The following is a 23849-nucleotide window of genomic DNA, read 5'->3' on the forward strand; positions in this document are numbered from 1 at the left end:
GACGATACTCTTGTTTTCTGTGATGCTGACAACAATCATATAACAGTTCTGCGTGGGATTCTCTCTAGATTTGAGGAGGTGTCAGGGCTAAAAATTAATTTAGATAAGTCTGAATTGGTTCCAGTTGGGGATGTGTCTAATATGCATGAGCTAGTGGAGATTTTGGGCTGTAGAGAGTCAACTCTTCCGCTGAAATATCTTGGTCTTCCGTTGGGTGCTTCCTTTAAAGATAAGACGGTTTGGAATCCTATTTTGGAGAAGATGGAGAGAAGGCTAGCTGGTTGGAAGAGATTGTATTTATCTAAGGGGGGGCAAGGTTACCCTTATTAAGAGTACTCTGTCTAGCTTGCTTACTTACTTTCTTTCCCTTTTCCCTATTCCAGTTAAGGTGGCAAAGCGGATGGAGGATTAGAAAAGAGACTTTCTTTGGAATGGTATTGGTAGCGAATGTAAAATTCATGTAGTAAGTTGGTCGAAGGTTTGTAGGCCAGTGAAGAATGGAGGGTTAGGCATTCGGTGCTTGAGAAGGTTTAACTCTGCCTTATTAGCCAAATGGTTGTGGCATTATGGTGCGGAGAATGATGCACTTTGGAGAAGGGTCATTGGGGCGAAGTATGGGAATGAGTGGGGTGGTTAGTGTACAAAATCTGTGTCTGGAGCATATGGTGTTAGTTTGTGGAAGTTCATTAGAAGAGGCTGGCTGTATTTTTCTAAGTTCCTTCGGTATGATGTGGGTGATGGTTCTCAAGTGAAGTTTTGGGATGATGTATGGTGTAGGGATCGTCCTCTTAAGGAGGTGTTTCCAGATTTATATAATATTAGTAGGACAAGGGATGCTTCAGTCTCTGAGGTTATGTGCTTTGCTAATGGGAGAATTTTTTGGGACCTACAGTTTCGTCGCCTAGTGAATGATCAAGAGTCACAATCTTTGGATTCGTGTATGGTCTTGATCTACTCCACTAAGGTGCGAGGTGTTGGTTCTGACAAACTTTATTGGAAGCCGGCCAATAGTAGGGGTTTCGTGGTGAGCAGGTATTATCATCACTCCCTATCCCCCTCTACTGCCAGTTCCTTCCCGTGAAAAATGATGTGGCAATCGAAGGTTCCCCCCTGGGTAGCTTTTTTCTCTTGGACAGCGGCTTTAGGCAAGATTCTAACTATTGATAACCTTTGGAAGAGGCATTTTGTTGTCCTTGAGTGGTGCTTTATGTGCAAAAGGTGTGGGGAATCTGTTGATCATCTCCTTCTTCATTGTCCTTTGGCTTTTGAGATGTGGAGTATGGTCTTTTGCTTGTTTGGTATTTGTTGGGTGATGCCGCAAAGGGTAGTGGACTTGTTGAATTGTTGGTCTTGTAACTTTAGGCGTCATCGTAATATAGTTATATGGAGGATGGTGCCGCACTATTTGATGTGGTGTATCTGGCGGGAACGGAATGATAGAAGCTTTGAGGGTCACGAACGGTCCATTCTTGAGTTTTAGTCTTTTTTCTTTTTTTCTCTTCTCTAATGGTGTTTAGCTATACCATCTTTTTCTTGCTTCTCTCTTCCTGTTTTGTTTGATCATTGTAATTTGGTTTCTTGATGTTTTTGCTTGTCTAGTACATTTCCTATGTACGGCGCTGTGTTTTTCTTTAATATATTTTTCAGTTACTTAAAAAAAAAAAAAAAAAAAAAAAAAAAAACATAGAGGAACCTAGAATTTGACTCAATAGTAAAAAAAAAAAAAAAAAAAAAAGTTACACATGTTATAAATTTTGATTAATGTTACACCACCCAATATCTTTTCTTTTGTCTTCAATTTTTATTTATTTTTATATAAGTAAAAATGTCTCATTTGAAATAAAACAGCTTTACAAGGGAAGAATCTAAGGTATATACCCTAAGATTCTTTACAAAATTACATAGCCAAGTCCTCGATAAAATCAAAAGGCAAAGAAGGTCTACTTGGATCCCAAAAAAAAATGAATAATGTCCCTACAAAATGTGATTTTACCCCAAGGTAGAAACTCCTTGATCTTCAAAGATCTTCCTATTCCTCTCCCTTCAAATATGACACATTAAACACCTAGGAACTGCATTCAATACTCTATTTCTGAAAAAAATAGGTCTTTGTCACGGGGTCGCCATCCTCACATCATTCCTTTAATCGTCCTAGGCATCACCTAGCTAACTTCAAAAACTACAATTATAAAGTTCCACAACTCCATTGCCACTGGAAAATGAAGTGGCAAGTAATCAACAGTTTCCTCACTATGTGTACACTTGTCACACTGATTTACCAACATCATAACTCTTTCACTAAGTAAGGATTTTTACCTGCCATATAGCCTTCCAAGAAAACTCCAATCCACTAGTACCTCCCAACAGCCATAGAAGGGATTGACACAAAAACATCCGTTCTTCCTCAAACTCCAAAACAATGTATACTCTGTTTGGACCAGATTGAATGGAGAGATTGGAAGAAACAAGCAAACATTTCTAACTCCCAATCATGAGCAGATTGCACAAATGTAGGATTTCAATGGATTACTCCATTTCTACACTCCAAGCAATCTGACACCATTGCCTCTTTATTAAGAGCTAACTGAAACAACACAAGATATAAAGATGCTAATCTCCTGTTGGAGAGCCACACATCCTCCCAAAATCTAATTTTTCTACCATCACCTAAACCAAAGCCCACAAATCTAGAGAAATAATCCCATCTTGCTCCAATTGCCTTCCAGAGACCACAACCAAGAGAATCATCACGGTTGTGAAGTCCAACCCCCCGCTAACTCAACATATTTTACCACCACTAGCCTCACAACAACAACAAAAACCCCCTGCTCCCTCATAAAGAATCATGCTCCTAACTAAAACGCCAAAAGCACTTCCCCAATAACACTTAATTAAATGTGGCCAAATTCCAAACCCACAACCTTCCTGAATGTAAAGACATACTAACAATGCTCCATTCTACAAGATGAATCTACTCCTCTCCCAATCCTTCCCACAAGAAATCCTGTTGAAGCTTCTCCAATATATTGGCTAAATTAGCAGGGCATAGCGAAGATTGGCTATGTGCTTCTTCAAGTCCACCATTAGATTATATGTTTTCCTCATAATTAGAGATTAAAAACCATCTCATCTCTAAATTGTTCAAAATTTTAGTTTTTTTTTTTATCATTTTAAATGTACTTTTTTTATTTGAAGTTAGAGGAGCATTTGCTATTTTAGAATATAATAAATGCAATATATGCATTGAATAGTAAACAACATCCGAATATGAAATTAAACGGAAATTTTCTTTTAAGGAAGAACATGTGATCTAAAAATGGCATTGAAAAAAAAATTAACTTAATGTAGAGATTTTGAGTAGTGTAACTTAAACTCAGCCCATTATAAGTATATTCATTTGTCACTCTGTTGAGACAAATATACGGAATTTAGGCACAAAACAAGCATCAAAAATCAAAAGGAATAACTGAATAAGCAAAATACCACTCACATGCCCTAAGGTCTGAGTGGAAATTAGGTTAGGATAGTACTTTCCCAGTTGTTCCACACGATACTTTTCCAACTGCAGAGATTAAAACCAATGCACGATACATATTCATTTATACTTTCAGAAAATCACAATATAACTAGTAAAAGTGACTAAAACCAAAACTTAAAGCATGATAACTAAAAAAATTAATTTATTTATTAAAAAAAAAAAAAAATCTGTAATACCATAGAAAGGGCTGATTCGACCACACCATATTTATCTTTTAAATCATCAGACATCCTCTCAATCCTAGCCTTCCCTGTAAATGTAAGTATTAGCCAAGAGGTTTCTAAACAGAAATGCGTACAATTTTCAACCTAAATTGCATTTGAAAATCATTAAGGGGCAAGCAACCTTGCTCAAGTTGTCGTTTATTACTACGGAGCTTCTCCTTCAACTTTGAGCGCTTGTCATTGTGAAGCACTCTCCAATTTGTTTGATCGTCTGCCTTTCCCTAGTAAATATTACATACAATAAATTAAGAAATGGCCTGAGATGACTCAAACGCCAAGTTTGATCACTTTTACATAATACTGACAGTGGTATATAATACAAACAGTAGATGGTCAAATTACGCAAATACAGAAGAAACATAAAAGAGAATGAATCAAGAAAATAATGGGTGACAGAACAGAACAATAGAAATGGCAGCCACATATGTACATTATAAGTGAAATTGGATCATCCATCAAATTTTTACAATAATTGGAAATAATTTGACAACATAGAAACCAATCTATTTGCTTTCCCAACATGTATTTGAGATACACTATTCTATGATTTGAACAAGCAATTTTTTTTTTTTTTAATTAGCATTACTTTGGTCACAATTATGGTTATTCCATTATTCCACCTTGTATATCCAATTACTCTGTCCAAATGATGCAACTTTACATAGGCACTGTTAACCATCTTTCCATTCATAGCTCCTCAGCTTCATTATTTTGAAGCTTTTACAACACAAGCGTGTAGAAATAGGTTTCACTGCTGTTGTGTATAACTTAGAATTTTGGCATTTTCAGGTTTATTCTCCAGGACCCATAATGCAGCATCTCATGGAGGCAACATATGTCATAAGGATCTATAACTGAATTTGTTTTAAATATGAATCCAATCCAAGATTAGATGTCTTTTCATACACGGTTTCAGAATCACAGTCTTCAGCCATTACCACACCAAAAATTAATTCTTGTAATCTCAGGATGGATACTTCTGTAATAAAGATGGTCCTTAGAGATTGTTATAGTTCTTAAGGTCCTAGGTTTGTCGCCTTGACAGTGTCACTGTCACCCATATGCATTTCTTGGGCTGTACAGCTCTCGTGTAAATAAAATTTTCCATGCTCCCCAATCACCAAATCCTTTTTAAGTATGCATTTGGAGAGGCTTATGTTTTGTTAGCTTATTTGCTTAAGGGTGAGGTGTAAAATATAAACAATAGACATTCAAGCAAAAACAAAACAAAACAAGGTAACGGAAAGAGCATTCACAAGACATAAAAATCAAACCTTTGCCACAACCACTTCACTCAATCTTGCATACAAATAATCCCGGCGACTCTTCTGCGACTTTAACAAATTGTGGTACTCATTTAACCTACAAAAGAATAGCCCAACATACAAATTTTCTCATATTATATTCGTACACAAATCTCATATTATATATCTGAAATAAAGAAAAAACCATATAAAGTTTCCTACATAAAGATCAGATTACAAAAATTCAAATACAATATAAAATTCCAAAATAATAATTAGTAATTTTAGAGATCAGACCTGAAATTGACACAAACGGCGCAAATAGAAGCTTGATTTGAATTCTCACAAATAGCGCAGCAGCTACTGGTTTTTCTGGTCGCCATCTGGTACCAACAAAACAAAAAATTTTAATGCACACTGTTTGGTTGCTGAGAAAATAATTAATTTCTTTTTAAAATTCAGTTATCCATCGCCTTCTCAGCAAAACCAAAAACCAGGTATAAATTCCATATATATATATATATATATACACACACACATATACATACATCTGAAATTTTCATCAAGAATCGAGCAAATTAAAGCACACCAGCATATGATATTCGAATCTAATTCGAGAAAAAAAAAAAAAAAAAAAAAGCTCACCGTAAATCGACGACGACGACGACGATCGGAGAGTCGCCGGAGAATGAATCTCGTCGGAAAACTTGAAAATCTAGGCTTAGGGTTTTTTTTTTTTTTAAATTAATATGTGCGCGCAATAAATTTTGAAATTTTCAAGACGTAAGGAATTTGAGGTATTTAAGATGTTGAGGAATGTTTATATATATTGGGTTTGGGCATAGGCTTAATAAGGGTCCCGCGGAACGGAGCTAATTTTTGTTCTGTTTTGTTTTGTTTTTATGGGAACGAAGCTAACTGCTCAGTCCTGACATTTTATATGGCAGCTAGCTTCGGTGGAAAACTTTAATTTGTAACTTTTGTTTTTATTTGATGCCAAATTTTAGAAAGTTGTGTTAAATTAGAATTACAATAATTAGAGAAAATTACAATATTCTTTATTTTGTTTGCCATTTAATTATCCCATTAAACTTTTTTTTTGTTAAATTGGATAACGCTAAAATTGATTCTTTTAATTAATTAATAAGTCAATAACAAATTAAGAATATTTCCTTTAATCAAAGTATTTTAGTTCACATAAAGAAGGTAACTCAAGGACAAAAAAAAAAATAAGAATTTCATTAATCGTAAAATAAAGATTACTAATTAAATTTTTTTTCTTAAACGATGAAAGTATCTAGAGCTCTTTGAGCACGAGATCTTGTACGTAGACGGTGTAGTCTCTATTCCATATACACGGATAATTATAGAGAAGAGTTTTTTAGGAGACTCCTGTTAAGCTTGTTTTAACACATGATTTCATGTAGCTTTCTAAACTATTAGACTAATCCTTTATAATTAGTATTCATTCTACTGTTTTTTTTTTTTTTAAAGAAGGATTCTACTGTTTATTTAGACTATTAATTTTAGTATTTAGATTTAACATTAATATATTAAGGACGGTTTCAAACAAAATTACTTTGGATACCTTTCAATATCATTGTCGATTTTTTTCTTTATTTTTTAACTACTTCTCATGCACACAACAACAACAACAAGAAGCGAAATATAACTCATGACCATATCCTCCATTAATTTGTTATAAGAATCTTTTTTCCTTTTTTTTTTTTTATTGAATTCGATATAAAAATCTTAAAAAATAAGTTATGTCAAATTAAATAATAAATAGAAGAAAAAGAGCAAGAATAATAAAGATAACAAGGGTCGGTTTTCATTTCAATAACCAACTAAAAAGTCTATATAGTTTCACTTTGTCTTGATTACAAAATATTGTCTCTGATTTCAATTTATTGAAATGATAAAGTTTGTTGTCATCGAATAAAGAATATATATTGAATCTTATCTACACCAAAAAAATATATATAATAATATCTTAATGGTAAATAGAAATCATCTTGAAGCGAACATAAGATAAAAAATTATTGTTTTCAAGTATGGATGATTTGACCAATTTAAGCATATAGGGTCCGTTTGGATAGCACTTATTGTTACTGAAAGTTGATAAAAACTGATTGTTGCTGAAAATACTGTAGCAAAATAATTTTTAAATGTGTGAATAGTGTTGTGAGATCCACTTTTAATATTAAATATTGTGTGAACAGTGCATAAACAGTGTATGCACAGTACATGCACAGTAAATTTTGTCCCCCGTGCGGCAAAAAAAAAAAAAAAATACAAAACGTAACTTTACTCTGAGTAAGAAAAATTACTATCCAAACGCAGGCATAATGATAAGAGAATTGAAATCCGGTACTATACTTTTTAAACAGTTCAAATCAGAAGTTTAAAAAAGTTGAAAAAGTTAAAAGAGTTTATAAAAGCTAACACTTTTGAAAAAGTTAAAGTTTTGTTTGGCCGGATTGCACCGTGCAATAGCCAATCCGCGCCATCATCCTGAAAATGCCCTCAGAGGACTCCTTTGAAATGAACTTAGATCATATTTGATGGGTCACTTTAAATTTACTTATCATAGAAAGAAATCAAAATAAATGAGTGGCTTTAGTATAAATTATTTCAATATAAAAATAATGGCATGATTCACAGCAGATGCTTTTGTGCAAACCAGTGAAGTTAGATCTAGATTTATTTCAATAATTTTGAAATTTTCAAGACGTAAGGAATTTGAGGTATTTAAGATGTTGAGGAATGTTTATATATATTGGGTTTGGGCATAGGCTTAATAAGGGTCCCGCGGAACGGAGCTAATTTTTGTTCTGTTTTGTTTTGTTTTTATGGGAACGAAGCTAACTGCTCAGTCCTGACATTTTATATGGCAGCTAGCTTCGGTGGAAAACTTTAATTTGTAACTTTTGTTTTTATTTGATGCCAAATTTTAGAAAGTTGTGTTAAATTAGAATTACAATAATTAGAGAAAATTACAATATTCTTTATTTTGTTTGCCATTTAATTATCCCATTAAACTTTTTTTTTGTTAAATTGGATAACGCTAAAATTGATTCTTTTAATTAATTAATAAGTCAATAACAAATTAAGAATATTTCCTTTAATCAAAGTATTTTAGTTCACATAAAGAAGGTAACTCAAGGACAAAAAAAAAATAAGAATTTCATTAATCGTAAAATAAAGATTACTAATTAAATTTTTTTCTTAAACGATGAAAGTATCTAGAGCTCTTTGAGCACGAGATCTTGTACGTAGACAGTGTAGTCTCTATTCCATATACACGGATAATTATAGAGAAGAGTTTTTTAGGAGACTCCTGTTAAGCTTGTTTTAACACATGATTTCATGTAGCTTTCTGAACTATTAGACTAATCCTTTATAATTAGTATTCATTCTACTGTTTTTTTTTTTTTTAAAGAAGGATTCTACTGTTTATTTAGACTATTAATTTTAGTATTTAGATTTAACATTAATATATTAAGGACGGTTTCAAACAAAATTACTTTGGATACCTTTCAATATCATTGTCGATTTTTTTCTTTATTTTTTATCTACTTCTCATGCACACAACAACAACAACAAGAAGCGAAATATAACTCATGACCATATCCTCCATTAATTTGTTATAAGAATCTTTTTTCCTTTTTTTTTTATTGAATTTGATATAAAAATCTTAAAAAATAAGTTATGTCAAATTAAATAATAAATAGAAGAAAAAGAGCAAGAATAATAAAGATAACAAGGGTCGGTTTTCATTTCAATAACCAACTAAAAAGTCTATATAGTTTCACTTTGTCTTGATTACAAAATATTGTCTCTGATTTCAATTTATTGAAATGATAAAATTTGTTGTCATCGAATAAAGAATATATATTGAATCTTATCTACACCAAAAAATATATATATAATAATATCTTAATGGTAAATAGAAATCATCTTGAAGCGATCATAAGATAAAAAATTATTGTTTTAAAGTATGGATGATTTGACCAATTTAAGTATATAATGATAAGAGAATTGAAATCCGGTACCATACTTTTTAAACAGTTCAAATCAGAAGTTTAAAAAAAGTTGAAAAAGTTAAAAGAGTTTATAAAAGCTAACACTTTTGAAAAAGTTAAAGTTTTGTTTGGCCGGATTGCACCGTGCAATAGCCAATCCGCGCCATCATCCTGAAAATGCCCTCAGAGGACTCCTTTGAAATGAACTTAGATCATATTTGATGGGTCACTTTAAATTTACTTATCATAGAAAGAAATCAAAATAAATGAGTGGCTTTAGTATAAATTATTTCAATATAAAAATAATGGCATGATTCACAGCAGATGCTTTTGTGCAAACCAGTGAAGTTAGATCTAGATTTATTTCAATAACAATAGTTATAGAAAATGTAAAGATAAGAGTATTGTGCCCATGTGACCTCAAAAAGATTGAGGTCAAGTGAACGAGGATGCAGGTATATCTTTCCAATAAATCTGGAAATACAAAATTTTGTACAAATATTGAGGTGGTATATTTTAATTGGTATATAATAAAAATTGTGTTAGTAATAACACCATATAAAAATATTGTTTCATTAATCACAATTATCACTTCAATATATGGATTCAAATTCTGGGAAAAGCAATATACATATAAAGCTTGAAAGTGAAATATCGATTCTTCAGAACTGTGGCTATATTCCATTGGTCAAATTCCAGTAGTTAACAATGTACAATGATAGTTGTAAGTTTTCTAAGTTAAACTTCCTCCATTTAGAGAGAGATTTATAAGTAGCTGCAAATTTACAAAATAGGAAACTTCCTCCATTTAGAGAGAGGTTTCTAAGTAAAAGACTCGTCATCAATGAACATCACAATCCGTAACAAAAATAATTTACAAAATTTGGTCTACACTGGAGTGTCCCACTATACATTAGAACACAGAATTACGCAAAGGAAAACTACAGCACAATCAACCAAACAAATGATCATGAATTTCTATCCGGTATCTGAAGTTTCATAGTAGCCACCCTGTGATTTTTCCTAAATTTCTATGCGATTAACATCACACTTTGATATGCTAGCAAAGCTAAAAGTAACCCAAAATTGAGGTTTGGATTTCATGCTTCAAATTAGCTAGAGTATGGAACACATGGAAAAAGCTTCTGAGAAGTATAATTCAGGCTCTAGTCACATGAATTTATCTTTAACTATCTTCATAATGACCTCCATTTTTTCAATTATCTTTGGATTCATTAGGTCCCTGGCTTCCCTGATGAGAGTGCCTTCCCTGCTGAAATGATAAGCATCCACCACAGTCTTTATCCAGTTGTGCAGCTTCTCTGGTGTTCTGAGAAAAATTTTAAAAAGTGCAAAAAGGGGCATGAGGCAACCATGGAAAGTCAGTGAACTATAATCTAGCTGAACAATCTCTAAAGTTCGAATGAAAACTAATTAAAGCAATTAAGTTTCAAATGCATACGTGTACAAGCAGTCCACATCCTTTCCTTCAAGTTCTTCTCCTGGGGTGAAGGCATCATTTAGGGCACACAGCCGCTCATCAGGGTCCTCAATAGAGAGAAGATACTTAACTATCCGAATCTCTTTAGGCATAAGTCTCTGAAGATTACCTCTGGCAGTCACATACAAATGATACAATACGTCTTTTACCTGCAATGAAGGAAAAAATAATAATTCAATCATACTAAGCAGCATTTTGACACCACACAAACAAAATCATGTACGTTGTTTAAAGTAGCAATTAAAATGTGGAGCTTTTTTTCAGGAAATTAAAACGTAGAGTTAAAAAGTCTTTTTGGTATTTGTATAAAATTATTATTTCCAAAGGCTATATTTGCTTAATTTGATACCATCTTTCTTTTATTCTTTTGTGAAATATGTGTGTGCTGGATTTCAACAGACATTTGGACAAGGACAAGAACAAAATTGATCTTTTCTAATTCTCACTTTCTCCCAAATCCCCATAAGCAGAGAACAATAATCTCTTCCCTATTCAATGTGATATCTTGTCCTCTGTCACTTGTCTTGAACACAAGAACAAGGATAAAAATCCCTTTGGTCTATCAGCATGTTTCTATTTTGCCATATTCTAATAGAAGGCTGAAAAAAGCTATAATTAAACAGTTTGACTAGATTGGAATCTTTTTATGTTCCAAGCATTGTAAAGGCATCACTATATGTACCAGATTAGAGCAAGAATATAAACAGCGATAACCATTTTCTGAAACCAGTATCACTTCACCTCATCTTTAGTCATGTTCGACTCCTTGGCAGCAGACCAAGCTTTTGTGATCATCATCACCAATGTTGAATCAAGTTCATTTTTCTCAGCCAAATTGTCTATCTTCCTGCAAGCAGCATCTATAGTAGGAGAGTTGATAATATCTTGGAATTTCAACTCTGCAGCATGTAGTGCTTCAATGCTTTCAGTTGCAGAGTCACAGGCTTGTACAGCAGCCAAGCAGGTGTTACCAAGCTTTGCAAGAGCTAGTCACACAGAAATAAATAAACACCATCAGTGCCGTCCACAATGTGGTAAACATATATCTAAGATCGAAAGTTCTGGGTCTGGCCTGCTAAACTAGCCCACAGTCCAGTCACATAACTCAAGTTTATTTATGCTAAATTACAGAGAAAATAAATATGTACATTATACGACTTGAATTAGCAATAGTATAACAAAACATAAGGGATGTGACAGTTTTATTAATCGGAGGATAGGACATTATGACATGGTTGAGTAGGTGGCTACATAAGGCAATTGCCTGGGCTAATCATCATACAAGTAACAGTCCTGAACTTACTAAGCATTGAAATATGCATTGGGTAATATAATCTATTATGCATATTAAGCCAAATAGGTGTTACAGATAAGACTGCCATAAATAACATCTGATCAGAACCAAAGAAGAGGACAAAGAAATTCTACTAGTTATCCCTACATTTCTTCATCTGTAAACCAAACAATGTTCCATTTTATTTCATATAGCAATTACATAAACAGAAAAAAGAGACATCAACTGGAATTTCATACAAATAGAATTCGTATATCCTCACCATTTTGCTCGGTTGGGTTGTCATAATAGGATTCAGCTACTGTGTGAAGATGCACAAAAAATTCTTTTGTGAAATCTTTACGTCGCCTAGCAACAACTTCACTTATCTCCAATGGTGAACCTCTAATCACTTCAAGAAGTTCATTGTGCCTTTGCACATCCTCATCAACCTATACAAAAAAGAGTTTCCAATAAAATTCCCACAGAACACATAAAACTCAAACCCACTAATCACAGTATCATCAACAACGCGGCCAGCTATGAATTCTCAACAGACTAATCAGAGTCGACCACATATATTATACTTACAAACACACAATATATGTTAATTAAGATCAATGATATACCTCCTTGAGCTTCCTTGCAAGCCTGAGTAGCTTGTGCTTCATGCCAGGATCAGCATCCTCGCTATCAGCTCGATCCTGACACCGTTTATAGAAATGAGGCCGAATATTGTCCCATTCCTTGCTGAAAGCTAACAACCTTCTCCAGTCAGTTGGGGTGGGCTTGTCAACCAAGAAAACATCGATAAGCTTATCGCATACTCGAACCATTTTGTTGTCATCCAAGACCTCAACACCACCATCCTCCTCCTCACCATTCCTTCCAGACTCGTCGTTAATCGACGACGAATCAGAAACTGATAACTCTTCTCCACTAACAGCAGCAGCAGCAGCAAGAGTGGGACTTAGCCACCGATGACGCCGCCTTAGAGGATTAATCGAAAAACGACAACCTGGGCGGCAAAGCAAATTGCAACATTAATTACACAAACACTCTACCCTCTGGTTTCGTCGCACACACCCAAAAAAAATATATATATTTTAAGGTAGGAAGTTCTGAGATAGAGTTTATTACCGTTGAATCTGGAAGAAAAAACTGGAGAATATGTGACGGTGGAAGAGAAAGATGGGGTTTTGGAGGTGATGATAGAAGTTCTTACTGGGAAAGAGCAAGAGGGTTGGGCTTGGAGAGTCGCAGAACAGAATTCCATTGAAATTATTCAAAATTTTGCTTTGAAAATTATCTGGGGTTTTGGGGTTGGGTTTAGGGTTTCAAATAATCAACTAGACGGTTCAATTGTAGGACGATGCTTAGTCACAAAGGATGAGGGTGGTGATGTTGCAAGGCAATTTTAGTTCCATAAACTTTAAAACAAATTTTACCACAACTGTCTTGTGGAGAAAAATTATGATTTGTGTAACGGTATGAAATAGTTAATCACAATTTACCACGTAGAACAATTGTGATAAACAGTGTGGTACTGAAATTATTGTGTTCTAAAGGTGGTTTTATAATGCAGATTATTTTTGCAAACAAGGGAATAGTGTAAGCGCTTTTGATAATGATTCAAGTAAAAAATAAATTATGTGCTTACATGTTATTATTATGCTTTTGGGGTTAGCTCGAAATGATTATATGACTTCGGGAATTGGGGTTATGGGGATTAGAAACACCTGGCTTAATAGGATTTTGGAAATATCCACAAGTTAACAGCTGAAGAGAATGAAAAATTCTAAGTAACCTAACTCCTACTAAGATGATTAAGTTAAACCAAATGCCTACTTAAAGTTTATTGAGTCAACATGTTAGATCTTGAAATAGAATTTTGTGACATAATCGATTAAGTTAAACTAAATGCCTACTTAGGGTTTATTGAGTCAACATGTTATATCTTGAAATAGAATATTGTGACATAAGCTACCTCGATTTAAGGCCTACTGTAACAATTCATCTTAACTGAAAATGAATTAAGCAAAGTTATTTGATTCACGCCTATTGGATTGTACTAACACTAAATTACTTCGAGTTGAACAATAAATCATATCGACCCAAGATTAACAATAACAGATTGCATAAAACTAAAATATATGATACAAACCTCAAGTGCATGTACAAGGAGACATAAATTTATAAGCCTAAGATAGTGAAGATCTTGTACACGCCTAAAGAACTACTTGATCCCAAGTTATAGACTACTTAAGAATCCAACTAGTGATCTCTGAAAGTCCTATGCTTGTGGTCTTAATAAATTCTCTGGTTTGTTTGTCAGATATGTGGTGGTCTTTTATGTTGATTAAGAGCTCTGTTTGTACTTGAAATATTGACGGTTATTATGCCACGTCTTTCTTTGGTGTGTTTACCATGCCACGTGTCCCATGTTTGTAAAGATTTGTTTAACCTCTTGTTACTGCTCAAGGTATCCACATTCCACTCTCCCCATTTTGCTTTAGCGACGACTTGAATTGTAACCATTACAGCAATTGTTATCCCCCTTGAGCCACTCACGTGCCCTTATTTTAATGAGATAGCTTGAGGTAACTATCTAACTTAAATTCCCATGATCTATGTCACCTGTTTCCACACTCACTAATTTTAGTGTTCAATTTGGGGTTGTTTTGGAATTTAGTTTAATATTCAACAAATTTATGACTTTTTAGTATTATAATTGTTTCTAAATTTCTATTTGGTTTAATTAATTTCGCAAATCACCTATGAGTCTTTTACATGTTTGATGATGAAAGCTCGAAAATGTGTTAAAACACAAAAGCTGTTTAAACCCCTAAATTAAAACTTACAGCTTGATAGATTTTACTTTAACTTTTACTAAATGCGGAATAGAGTAAATACGAGTGGATAAACGAATATACTACTCTAACTCATAATCAATATAACATAGCAGTAAACTAAAAGGTAAAAGAGTAGGGAAGAAGAATGCAAACACAAGATAAAACGCCAATATGTTATCGAAGAGGAAACCGAAGTACTCAGCATAAAATATCTCCGCCGCACTCTAAGCAGTAACCGATCCACTAGACAATCAGTTGGGATACATGAATAGCAAGAAACCCTCCGAGCCTAATCTACCAAATGTACCTAAGCCCTCTAAACTTCTACTCTAACAATACTTCTCAGAACCGTGTCTTGTCTAGCTCTCCCGATCTCGCAATATGCCCGATTGCATCTGCCAAAGCCTGGCTTCTTCCAATGCTTCCCAACAGCACCAAAACCTCACTTGACACTCTGAAATGGTGTGGTAAGTGTTTGGGCTATTAACCTCTCAAATGTATGGAAATGGAGAGGTAGGAGTTGAGGAAAATTCACAATGAATTGTGTAGAGAATTGTGGGTATAACAATCTCTAACTCTCAAGATTTGTGGTTAGGGTTTTCTCTCAAAAGCACTTATCAACATCTGTGGGTAATGTGGGTATATATAGTGTGGATACAGATAGTGTGTATTAGAAATGACAGTTCAACAAAATAGAATGTTTCACGGGTATCTCACAGAAGGTCTTACCTGTGGACTCGCGAAAACCAGCTATCCCCATCCTGTCCTGACTCTTCACATTCGAATCATGTGCAGGACACATGCATCACTTCGCGAGAAGCTTACTCGCGAGCTACCCGCGAAAACAGCTTTAGTCTTCAATTGCCTTGAGTCTTCACACACACACACTCTCTCTCTCTCACAACCCTTACAATGAAATCCCACAAATAATACAAGGTACAAAAGATTGAACATAATTATAATCAAATTTGGCACGAAATTAAAGCTAACATAACATAGTTGTAAATTACAACTTTACAAATGAAATGTTTGTCTTGTGGTTTGACTGTGAATTTCTTTTTTTCTTTTTTGTAATAAGATCAAAAGAGCTTGACCATATTTAGGTGGTTATACAATACTAAGCCCCATGCAGCTTATCATAACCAAGTCTCACATTGTCTGGTATTTAAATATGAAATTTGTGTTTAATGTTTTTTTTTATTATTATTACTTTTATTGATATTGATGTTGGTAGAAAATAGCCAGCATGGGCTTTTTATTTCTCTAGGTCGAATGACGTATAAAATGGGGCATATATATTAAAATTTAATTAAACAACTTAAAATTTATCCTTCTAATTTGCTTAGATGCATTTTTTTATGAATTTATTGTTCATTTGTGAGTTGTTTATCTAGTTTTTTTTTTTTTTTTTTTTTTTACTATTTGTGAAAATTTTATTATTCATTTGTGAGATTTTTACCTAATTTTTTTATTATATTATGTTCATTGCTAATTTATTATATAAAAAAAAAAAATAGAATCTCACTTTCTTGACACAAGAGTATCAAATGAACCACTAATAGAACTCTAATAACCTACATTAATGCTTCCAACTTACCACATGTTTAGAACACTTTAGCGAACATATGTAACATAATGAACAAAGAGAAATGATATGTCCACAACATTTTCACAACATTTTTACAACAAATCCTAAGTCCCAGGTTGTTACTAATTGTTATTGTTGGGGCAAAAAAGTAATCTTAGTATTATGTTTAAATTTGAACTAATAATAACCAACTACCTATGATTTGTTGTGAAAATATTGTGGATATAACACCTCTCAATAAATAAAAGCATTATGTTTATTTTTGTATGCCAATTAATACAAGATTGCTAGATTCCAAAGAGCAAGACACAATTACCAATACAAAAACAATATTAGGATTAGGTGTCTTCTGCCTGACCTATTGACTAGGAAAAGGCTTACCAAAGAGTTGATTGCAAGTACACTAATATGATTATAATTGATTTTAAGTGTCAATGCAAGAGCACTAATATATTAGAATTGATTTTGAATTTCTTAACCATCAAACAATAGTTTTTAAAATAATCAAGTGCAATAATATTTTTAAATCAATAATAATCACAACATAACAAGATTAATAATGGTAAAACATATCAATAAACATATGTTTATGCATGTATTTCTAAAGGCATTCCAAAATTGGCTCTCCATTAAGGAAAGCACATACAATATCATGTAATCATTTTCATTTAAAAAAAAAAAAAAAACTAAGTTAGAAATCCTTTTATACCCCATCTACCTTATAATTCTCCCCGTGGAGTTTGACCCTATGATAACCCCATTTTCAAATTAAAATAAGCATAAACTATTTATTTCAATTGTTGAGTAAGAATCACATGATTTGCTTTTTCTTTTTCTTTTTTTTTAAAAAAAGGAAATTTACTTGATGTGCGAATCATTTGGGGGATTCTAATAGAATTTTATGTAATTAACCATTTTGCAAAATAGTAGTATTTTAGTGAAGCACAACATAATTTGCCAATTTTCTGTTACTTAAAAAATAAAAAAACAATTCTATTATAAGGTATCCAACTTACAAGAAAGCCTTTGTGTCAATTTCTCTTTCTGTAGTGTAAGACCAAAAATAAAAGTTCTTAACATTAAATGACAACCAAATCCATCACTTATGCAACTGTATATCAGTGCCCCAGACATCATAAAAAAAATGGAAAGAATCAATATGTTTTTCCTTCAAACTGTAGATGTTTTTCATCAACCAACTCCCCAAGAGTAGGCTAATCACAACTAAAATAAGTAATCTCACTACGGACTAGGCTACAATTTTGTAGTTTGTGCTAATCACACATATTCAACTCTCTAAAAAATGTGAACACCAACCTAAGCTTTCATCTTTTGCACTAAACTTGGTAGAAACTATAAAATGGATTTCACAACATAACAAGATTAATATCTGTTCTCTTAATATATGAACAAACATATCTTTATGCATTTAAATCTTACAAGTTAAAATATTGCTTAAGGCTAGTTATCCTAGTTCTTATCAAATTAATAAACATATGTTTATACATTTATCAATCATACATTCAAACATTACTTGAGGCTATTTTTTTTTTCTTATTTCTCAGTATTATTAATTTTTTTTAATAGTAGGGGTACCATAAAATAATTAATTTATACATTTATCAATCATACATTAAAAACTGTAGATGGATTTCCACATTGGACAAAGTTTAGCTACAAAAACAGTTGTAAATAAGATGACATGTGTAAAAAATAGCATGTGCATTGCACATGACTTAACTCAACTAATCCTAGTTAACTACACCACCTATTAAAAAAAAACCCTAAAAAAGTCTATACAGATGATCTCTCTCTCTCTCTCTCTCTCTCTCTCTCTCAACTGTAACCCAGAAGGCCATAACCCAACTCCAATCGATCACTCATAGTCTCCTATCTCCACCGCCAACCAGCTAGCCCAAATCCTCCTATCTCCACCTCCGGCCAACCACCTCAATCTTCTTCTGTCTCCTCCGCTGACCCACCTAGTCTCTGCCGCTTTACCGGTTAGAACTAAATTTCCTTTTGTTTTATTCATAGATAACTAAATTTACTTTTTCAATTCCTTCAAGAACTAAAGAGGATTTGCTAGCTGATTTTTTTAAGTTCAATTGAGGTTTCAATATGATTCCTCATCAACTCTCACTTTTTTCAATTGGGTCAAGAATGATTTAAGTCTCAAACTGTCAAAGTCATTGTTGTATGAGTGATAGGAAATGGGGTTTGCCTGGATAATTTTACTTGTCGAGTTGTTGTGGAACGACATAGAAACAAGAGTAAGTTGCTTTCAGCTTTGAAATTGTTGTTAGAGCTTCAGGGATTTGAAATTCCTATTTTTGTTGACATTTATGAATATCTAGTGGTCAAACTGTGTGAAGAGAATTGGCCAATTGCCGCTAGAAGTCTTCTGGAAAGAATCTCTCTGTATGGTTATGTGCCTGGCCAAGAACCTAGTGAATAACTCTAGGAAAGTTAATGCTTAGCTATCAACCAGTGCTTGCATCTTGTGCAATTATTTTGCTTTTGAAAATTTCTTTTGAAACTACAATAAAAAAAATTTTAAACTTTATTCTCTACCTTATTATTCTATTTTTGAATTGAAACAAATTTAAAAGGTGTTGGAGAGATCCTATATTCTATTTACAAGTATTGTTTCATAGTCTGCAAAAGGAGAAATTTTTTTGAACCTTTTTCTAGTCTGTCATCTCAAAAGAACTTGTCTATTTTCTTATGGGTACAATTAGAAGTTAGTTTTCATAAGATTAAAAAATAATAGCTTATATATTCGCTGTTCACAGGTGGCAAATTTGAATTTTTCTAGCTCCTTCTTACTATCTCTCATGTCAAGTTTCGTGTATAACTAAAGAATGAGTTAAAAATCTATGCTTAATTTTCAAGTCAAGAATGTGATTTTTTTTTTTTTTTTGTTTGGTTTCTCTCTTTTTGCACAGCAACCATCAATGACAACATTGAATTCAAGAGCTTATACAGACATAATATCTTTGTTTCTATTCCTTCTGCACATGGTTGCTGCTATTGGGTTAGTTTGTTTTCTTATATTCAAGGAATTCAAGTACTAATACAAGCGTCAGAATCATTAAAACGAAAGAGAAAAGGGTGTTGCAGTTTTATCTGCCACAAGTTGAAGCTGCATCTTTTTTGAGCATTACTCTTGCATTGGCATGGCAAAAGGCAGTCAAGGAATGGGCTCTATTTATTTTTATTTTTTATTTTTTTTAATAGGTGGTGTAGTTAACTAGGGTTAGTTGAGTTAAGTTTACTTAAGTAATCATGTGTAATACACATGCTATTTTTTACACATGTCATCTTATTAGAGTAATTTGTAGCCTAAGACTACAACTAGTTTTATAATTACACTTTGTTCATTTATTATTTTAAAAAAATAAAATCTCACTTTCTTTACACAAGAGTGTCAAACAAATTACTCATAAAACTTTAATAATCTACATTAATGCATCTAACTTACCATATGTTTAGAACATTTTATCAAACATATCTATATATATAATAATAGGTGAAGCAGAGAGAGTGTGAAATTGAATTCCAAATTAGAATTCTAATTGTGTGCCACGTGTACACACCAAATTAGAATTCTAATTTTGTGCCATGTGTTTAGAATTTGAAATTGAAGTTGAATTTTGCATCATGTGGCTAAATATATGTGAGCACATTCTCATTAAAACCACTTCTATGTATCGGGTCATGTAAGTTACTGTGTTAATTAAGTTTTTTCTTGATTTTGCAGTTAAACGTGAAAACCAAAGAGATTAATATCGGTGATAAGAACTTGGTTTGGGTAAATTGAGTTGAATTTTGCATCATGTGGCTAAATGTATGTGGGCTCATTCTCATTAAAACCACTTCTATGTATCGGGTCAAGTGAGTTACTGTGCTAATTAAGTTTTTTCTTAATTTTACAGTCAAACATGAGAACCAAAGAGATTAATATCGGTGATAAGAACTTGGTTTTGGTACATTGCATAATTTCCAAAAAAATAGCAAAGCCAAAGTTTGCATCTTTGTTATAAATTGCTTACAAAGTTTGCATCTTTACATTTGCACTGAGAATTTCGGATTAAAGTTTGCGTCTTACAAAGTTTGCATCTTTACATTTGTTATAAATTGCTAATATGTGATTAGATGCACATTATGCCTAAAATTCACTATCCTTATATTTGGCTTTTTGTTCAAGTTTGGCACCTATAACAATGAAGAAAGCACTGCTGTGGACCGATGGATGATACTTTTTGCAAGCTACAAAGGAACTTAGTGATCATTAGAATTTCACGCGAATTGGAGAGGACCCAGCTGTAGATGTCTGGATGGTAGATGTGAGTCACTATGTTTTTAAAATTTTCAGTGAAGGTAAAGGTTATGAACAATGTAAATTTTCTGGAGAGAGATTTATTATTCTATATTTACGCAAGTTTGATCGCCTTCTTGGAGTGGATCACTCCTGAATAAACTCATTATTAATAATATATCCATTCCTGTATGGTAGCACGGGACTACATACTAGTGTAACATAATAAACAAAAGTATTATGTTTATTTATGTATACCAATTAATACAAGATTGTTGGTTTCCGAAAAGTAAGACACATTTACCAATATGAAAATGATATCATAATTAGGTGTTTTCTGCCTAACCTATTGACCAGGAAAATGTTTACCAATGAGTTGATTACAAGTAAACTAAAACAATTACAACTGATTTTAAGTGTCAATGCAAGAGCACTAATATATTAGAACTGATTTTGAGTTTCTTAACCATCAAAAAATAGTTTTGAAAATAATAAAGTGCAATTATATTTTTAAATCGATAACGATCACAACATAACGAGTTTAATATTGCTCTTCTTAACATATCAAAAAACATATGTTTATGCATGTATTTCTAAAGGCATTCCAAAGTTTGCTCTCCATTGTTTGAGGAAAACACATAAAATATCATATAATCAGTTTTTTTTTTTTTTAAAGCCAAGTTAGAAATCTTAATCTACGCCATCTACCCTATAATGCTCCCCATGGAAACCTTATTGTCCTTAACATCAGTTTGTTGTTTGTCTTTGTTCTTGGAACTTGAAAATGAAGAAAAAAAAATCGTTTGCATATTAAGATTATCAATTAGTTATTATCCTATAAAAAAAAATAGCGTAACTCACGTTTCCAATTCTTGTGACTCTAAAGCTTGTTTCCCTAATTTTTAAAGCTCTTTTTTGTAAGCTGAACAGTAAATCCCCAACTAGGTGAATAAATTAGCAGTTTTTGAACCTATCCCATTCATGGCATGATCTTTTTATATTAATTTTGATAAAAACAATAGATAGGGATGTTGTTTAAAGATAACATTAAAAAGAAATATATATTGTTATCAATGGTCTTCATGTTCGATATTGATTGATCATCCTTATTCAACGTAGTGGATTCAATTCTCACATTTGAGTTGTGCATCCTTCTTGTTACTAATTAATTTCACACATAAATAATATCAAGAAATGAAATATTAAAAGGAAGACACCATAACCATTAAAATTTATAAAGTATTAAAATAAATAAATATCTAAGATAGTTCTTACAAATTGTTAATTAGTACCTATGATGAAGGGAACAAAACATCTTTATACACAATATTTCTTGTGTGAACAACTTCCTTTTGAGGCATTCTTCTTGCACCAATATTTTTATGGTAGATTGGGAGACTCCCCTTGACAAAGCCCCGTATAATTGGCCATGACTAAAAATATAATTAGGAAGATAAATTATCTTAAAAATGGAATGTGATATTCATCCACGCAAGGATTAATGTTGTTGCAATGCCAGATTTAGTTGTAGCAATTGCAATATAACTTGCTTTTCTTAAGGTTGTCAATATTGTGTGAAACAAAAATACTTTTCCAGTTCCCCCCAGCGCATCGACAAAGAATATCATGTTTTCCTTATAATCAATAACTCCTATGATTGTCTCATATGCAACTCTCTAGTTGTAATTCAACTTTTCAACTAAAGTAAGTTCTTCATCCATGGACCCAAAGTCACGCACCACATAAGTGGAAATACGTGTTTACTTTGAGTCTGAAGGTGTCTTTGGTTTGGGTAATAGAAGGTCAACATTGGTGCCGCAACGTTGGTTTCAATAATCAATGATAGCAATAAAATTGAATAGTCCTTCTTACTCAACATTTGTCCAAAAAGACTTTCATAATATTATTAATTCACAAACTAAATTTATTATACGTGCTATATAATTACTATTACACACACCTAGTTACATATTGAAATTCAAATAAAAGATGTGTGTAAAATAGACACCTTTGTTTCTCAACCTGCATTCAGGACATCAATTGCTAGTATTTCTTTGCAACTTAGAAGAATTCCAAGAGGCTGACCTTCTCGAATGTCTTTGCTAATCACTGCCAAAATAAGTAATCTCACTAAATACTGGGCTGCAGTTTTTTAGTTCATGCTAACCACATGTATTTAACTCTTTGAGAAACGTGAATACTAAGCTAATCTTATTCATCATTAACACTAAACTCAGTAGTAGCTACAAAATGGATTTCACAACATGACAAGATTTATATTTGTTCTCTTAAATTATGAATAAACATATGTTTATGCATTTGAGTATCACAAATTAAAATACTGCTTGAGGCTGGTTATCCTAGTTCTTCTTTACAAATTAATAAACATATGTTTATACATTTATCAATTATGCATTCAAACATTATTTGAGGTTAATTTTTTTTTCCTTATTTCTCAATATCATTAATTTTTTTTTTTTTTAAAATAGTAGGGGTACTATAAAACAATTAGTTTATACATTTAGTAATCATACATTAAAAATTATGGATGAATTTCCACATTGAATATCCACGACACCGTCTCTGTGCTAGGGCTCAAATGAGTAGATCAACATAATACCATAATGCATTTAACAATGTTGTGAATAGTAATATGTATGTATTGTATAAAACTGATGATAATGTAGCCATAATATATATGCATATCAGAGCCACCAAATTGTTGAATTTCGAAGAGTAATACTTATTACAAGCAAGGAAAACGATATTAGAATTTTGTATGTCTAACCTATTGACTAGGAAAAGCCTTATAAAGGAATAGATTGCAAAAGTGATAATATAATTGCAATTGATTTTAATTGTCATTGCAATAGTACTAATATATTAGAATTGATATTGATGAAAAAAATACAAAAACACTCACATTTGCATTCATCCGTTTAGTCATCAAATTTATGAGAATTCTGTGGATATTAGCTAGAGATTCTTCTAAAATGCAAGCTAGATAAGTGAAGGTAGACATACATGGCTACCCCATTGGTTTTTTTTTTTTTTTTTGGTAAACCATGAGATGACATTAAACTAAGAATTCACAAGTCTAGTACAACACATATTAGCTTTATCCCAAGCTAGAATAGGCTCCACTACAGGCGGTGGGTTACAAAATACAACAAAATTAGCTAAGGATTACGCCCCTAGCTTAGCCAATGCATCAGCATATTGGTTGGCTTCACTATAAGTGTGGATCACGCGCTTGTTTGGGATCTCCTCCAAGAGGTTCCAT

At 32.6% G+C, this 23849-nt stretch overlaps 2 protein-coding genes across 2 annotated transcripts; both read right to left on the reverse strand.

Moving 5' to 3' along the window:
• Positions 1-2786: 2786 nt before the first annotated feature.
• LOC136068306 (uncharacterized) lies at positions 2787-5962 on the reverse strand. The gene is made up of 6 exons (XM_065775284.1): positions 5652-5962; positions 5304-5389; positions 5037-5124; positions 3884-3983; positions 3715-3788; positions 2787-3562 (listed from the first exon to the last, which is right to left on the reverse strand). Exons 2-6 carry the CDS (start codon positions 5387-5389, stop codon positions 3401-3403), a joined length of 510 nt encoding a protein of 169 aa, XP_065631356.1. The 5' UTR covers positions 5652-5962; the 3' UTR covers positions 2787-3400.
• Positions 5963-9813: 3851 nt separating this feature from the next.
• On the reverse strand, positions 9814-13414 carry LOC112003605 (uncharacterized protein At4g37920). The gene is made up of 6 exons (XM_024035815.2): positions 12946-13414; positions 12435-12823; positions 12089-12257; positions 11274-11518; positions 10494-10681; positions 9814-10361 (listed from the first exon to the last, which is right to left on the reverse strand). The coding sequence occupies exons 1-6, from the start codon at positions 13079-13081 to the stop codon at positions 10202-10204; spliced, it is 1287 nt and encodes a 428-aa protein (XP_023891583.1). The 5' UTR covers positions 13082-13414; the 3' UTR covers positions 9814-10201.
• Positions 13415-23849: the final 10435 nt, after the last annotated feature.

The sequence above is a fragment of the Quercus suber genome, unplaced genomic scaffold (genome assembly GCF_002906115.3).
Source record: "Quercus suber isolate HL8 unplaced genomic scaffold, Cork oak 2.0 scaffold_108, whole genome shotgun sequence".
In the NCBI taxonomy this organism is placed as follows: domain Eukaryota; kingdom Viridiplantae; phylum Streptophyta; class Magnoliopsida; order Fagales; family Fagaceae; genus Quercus; species Quercus suber.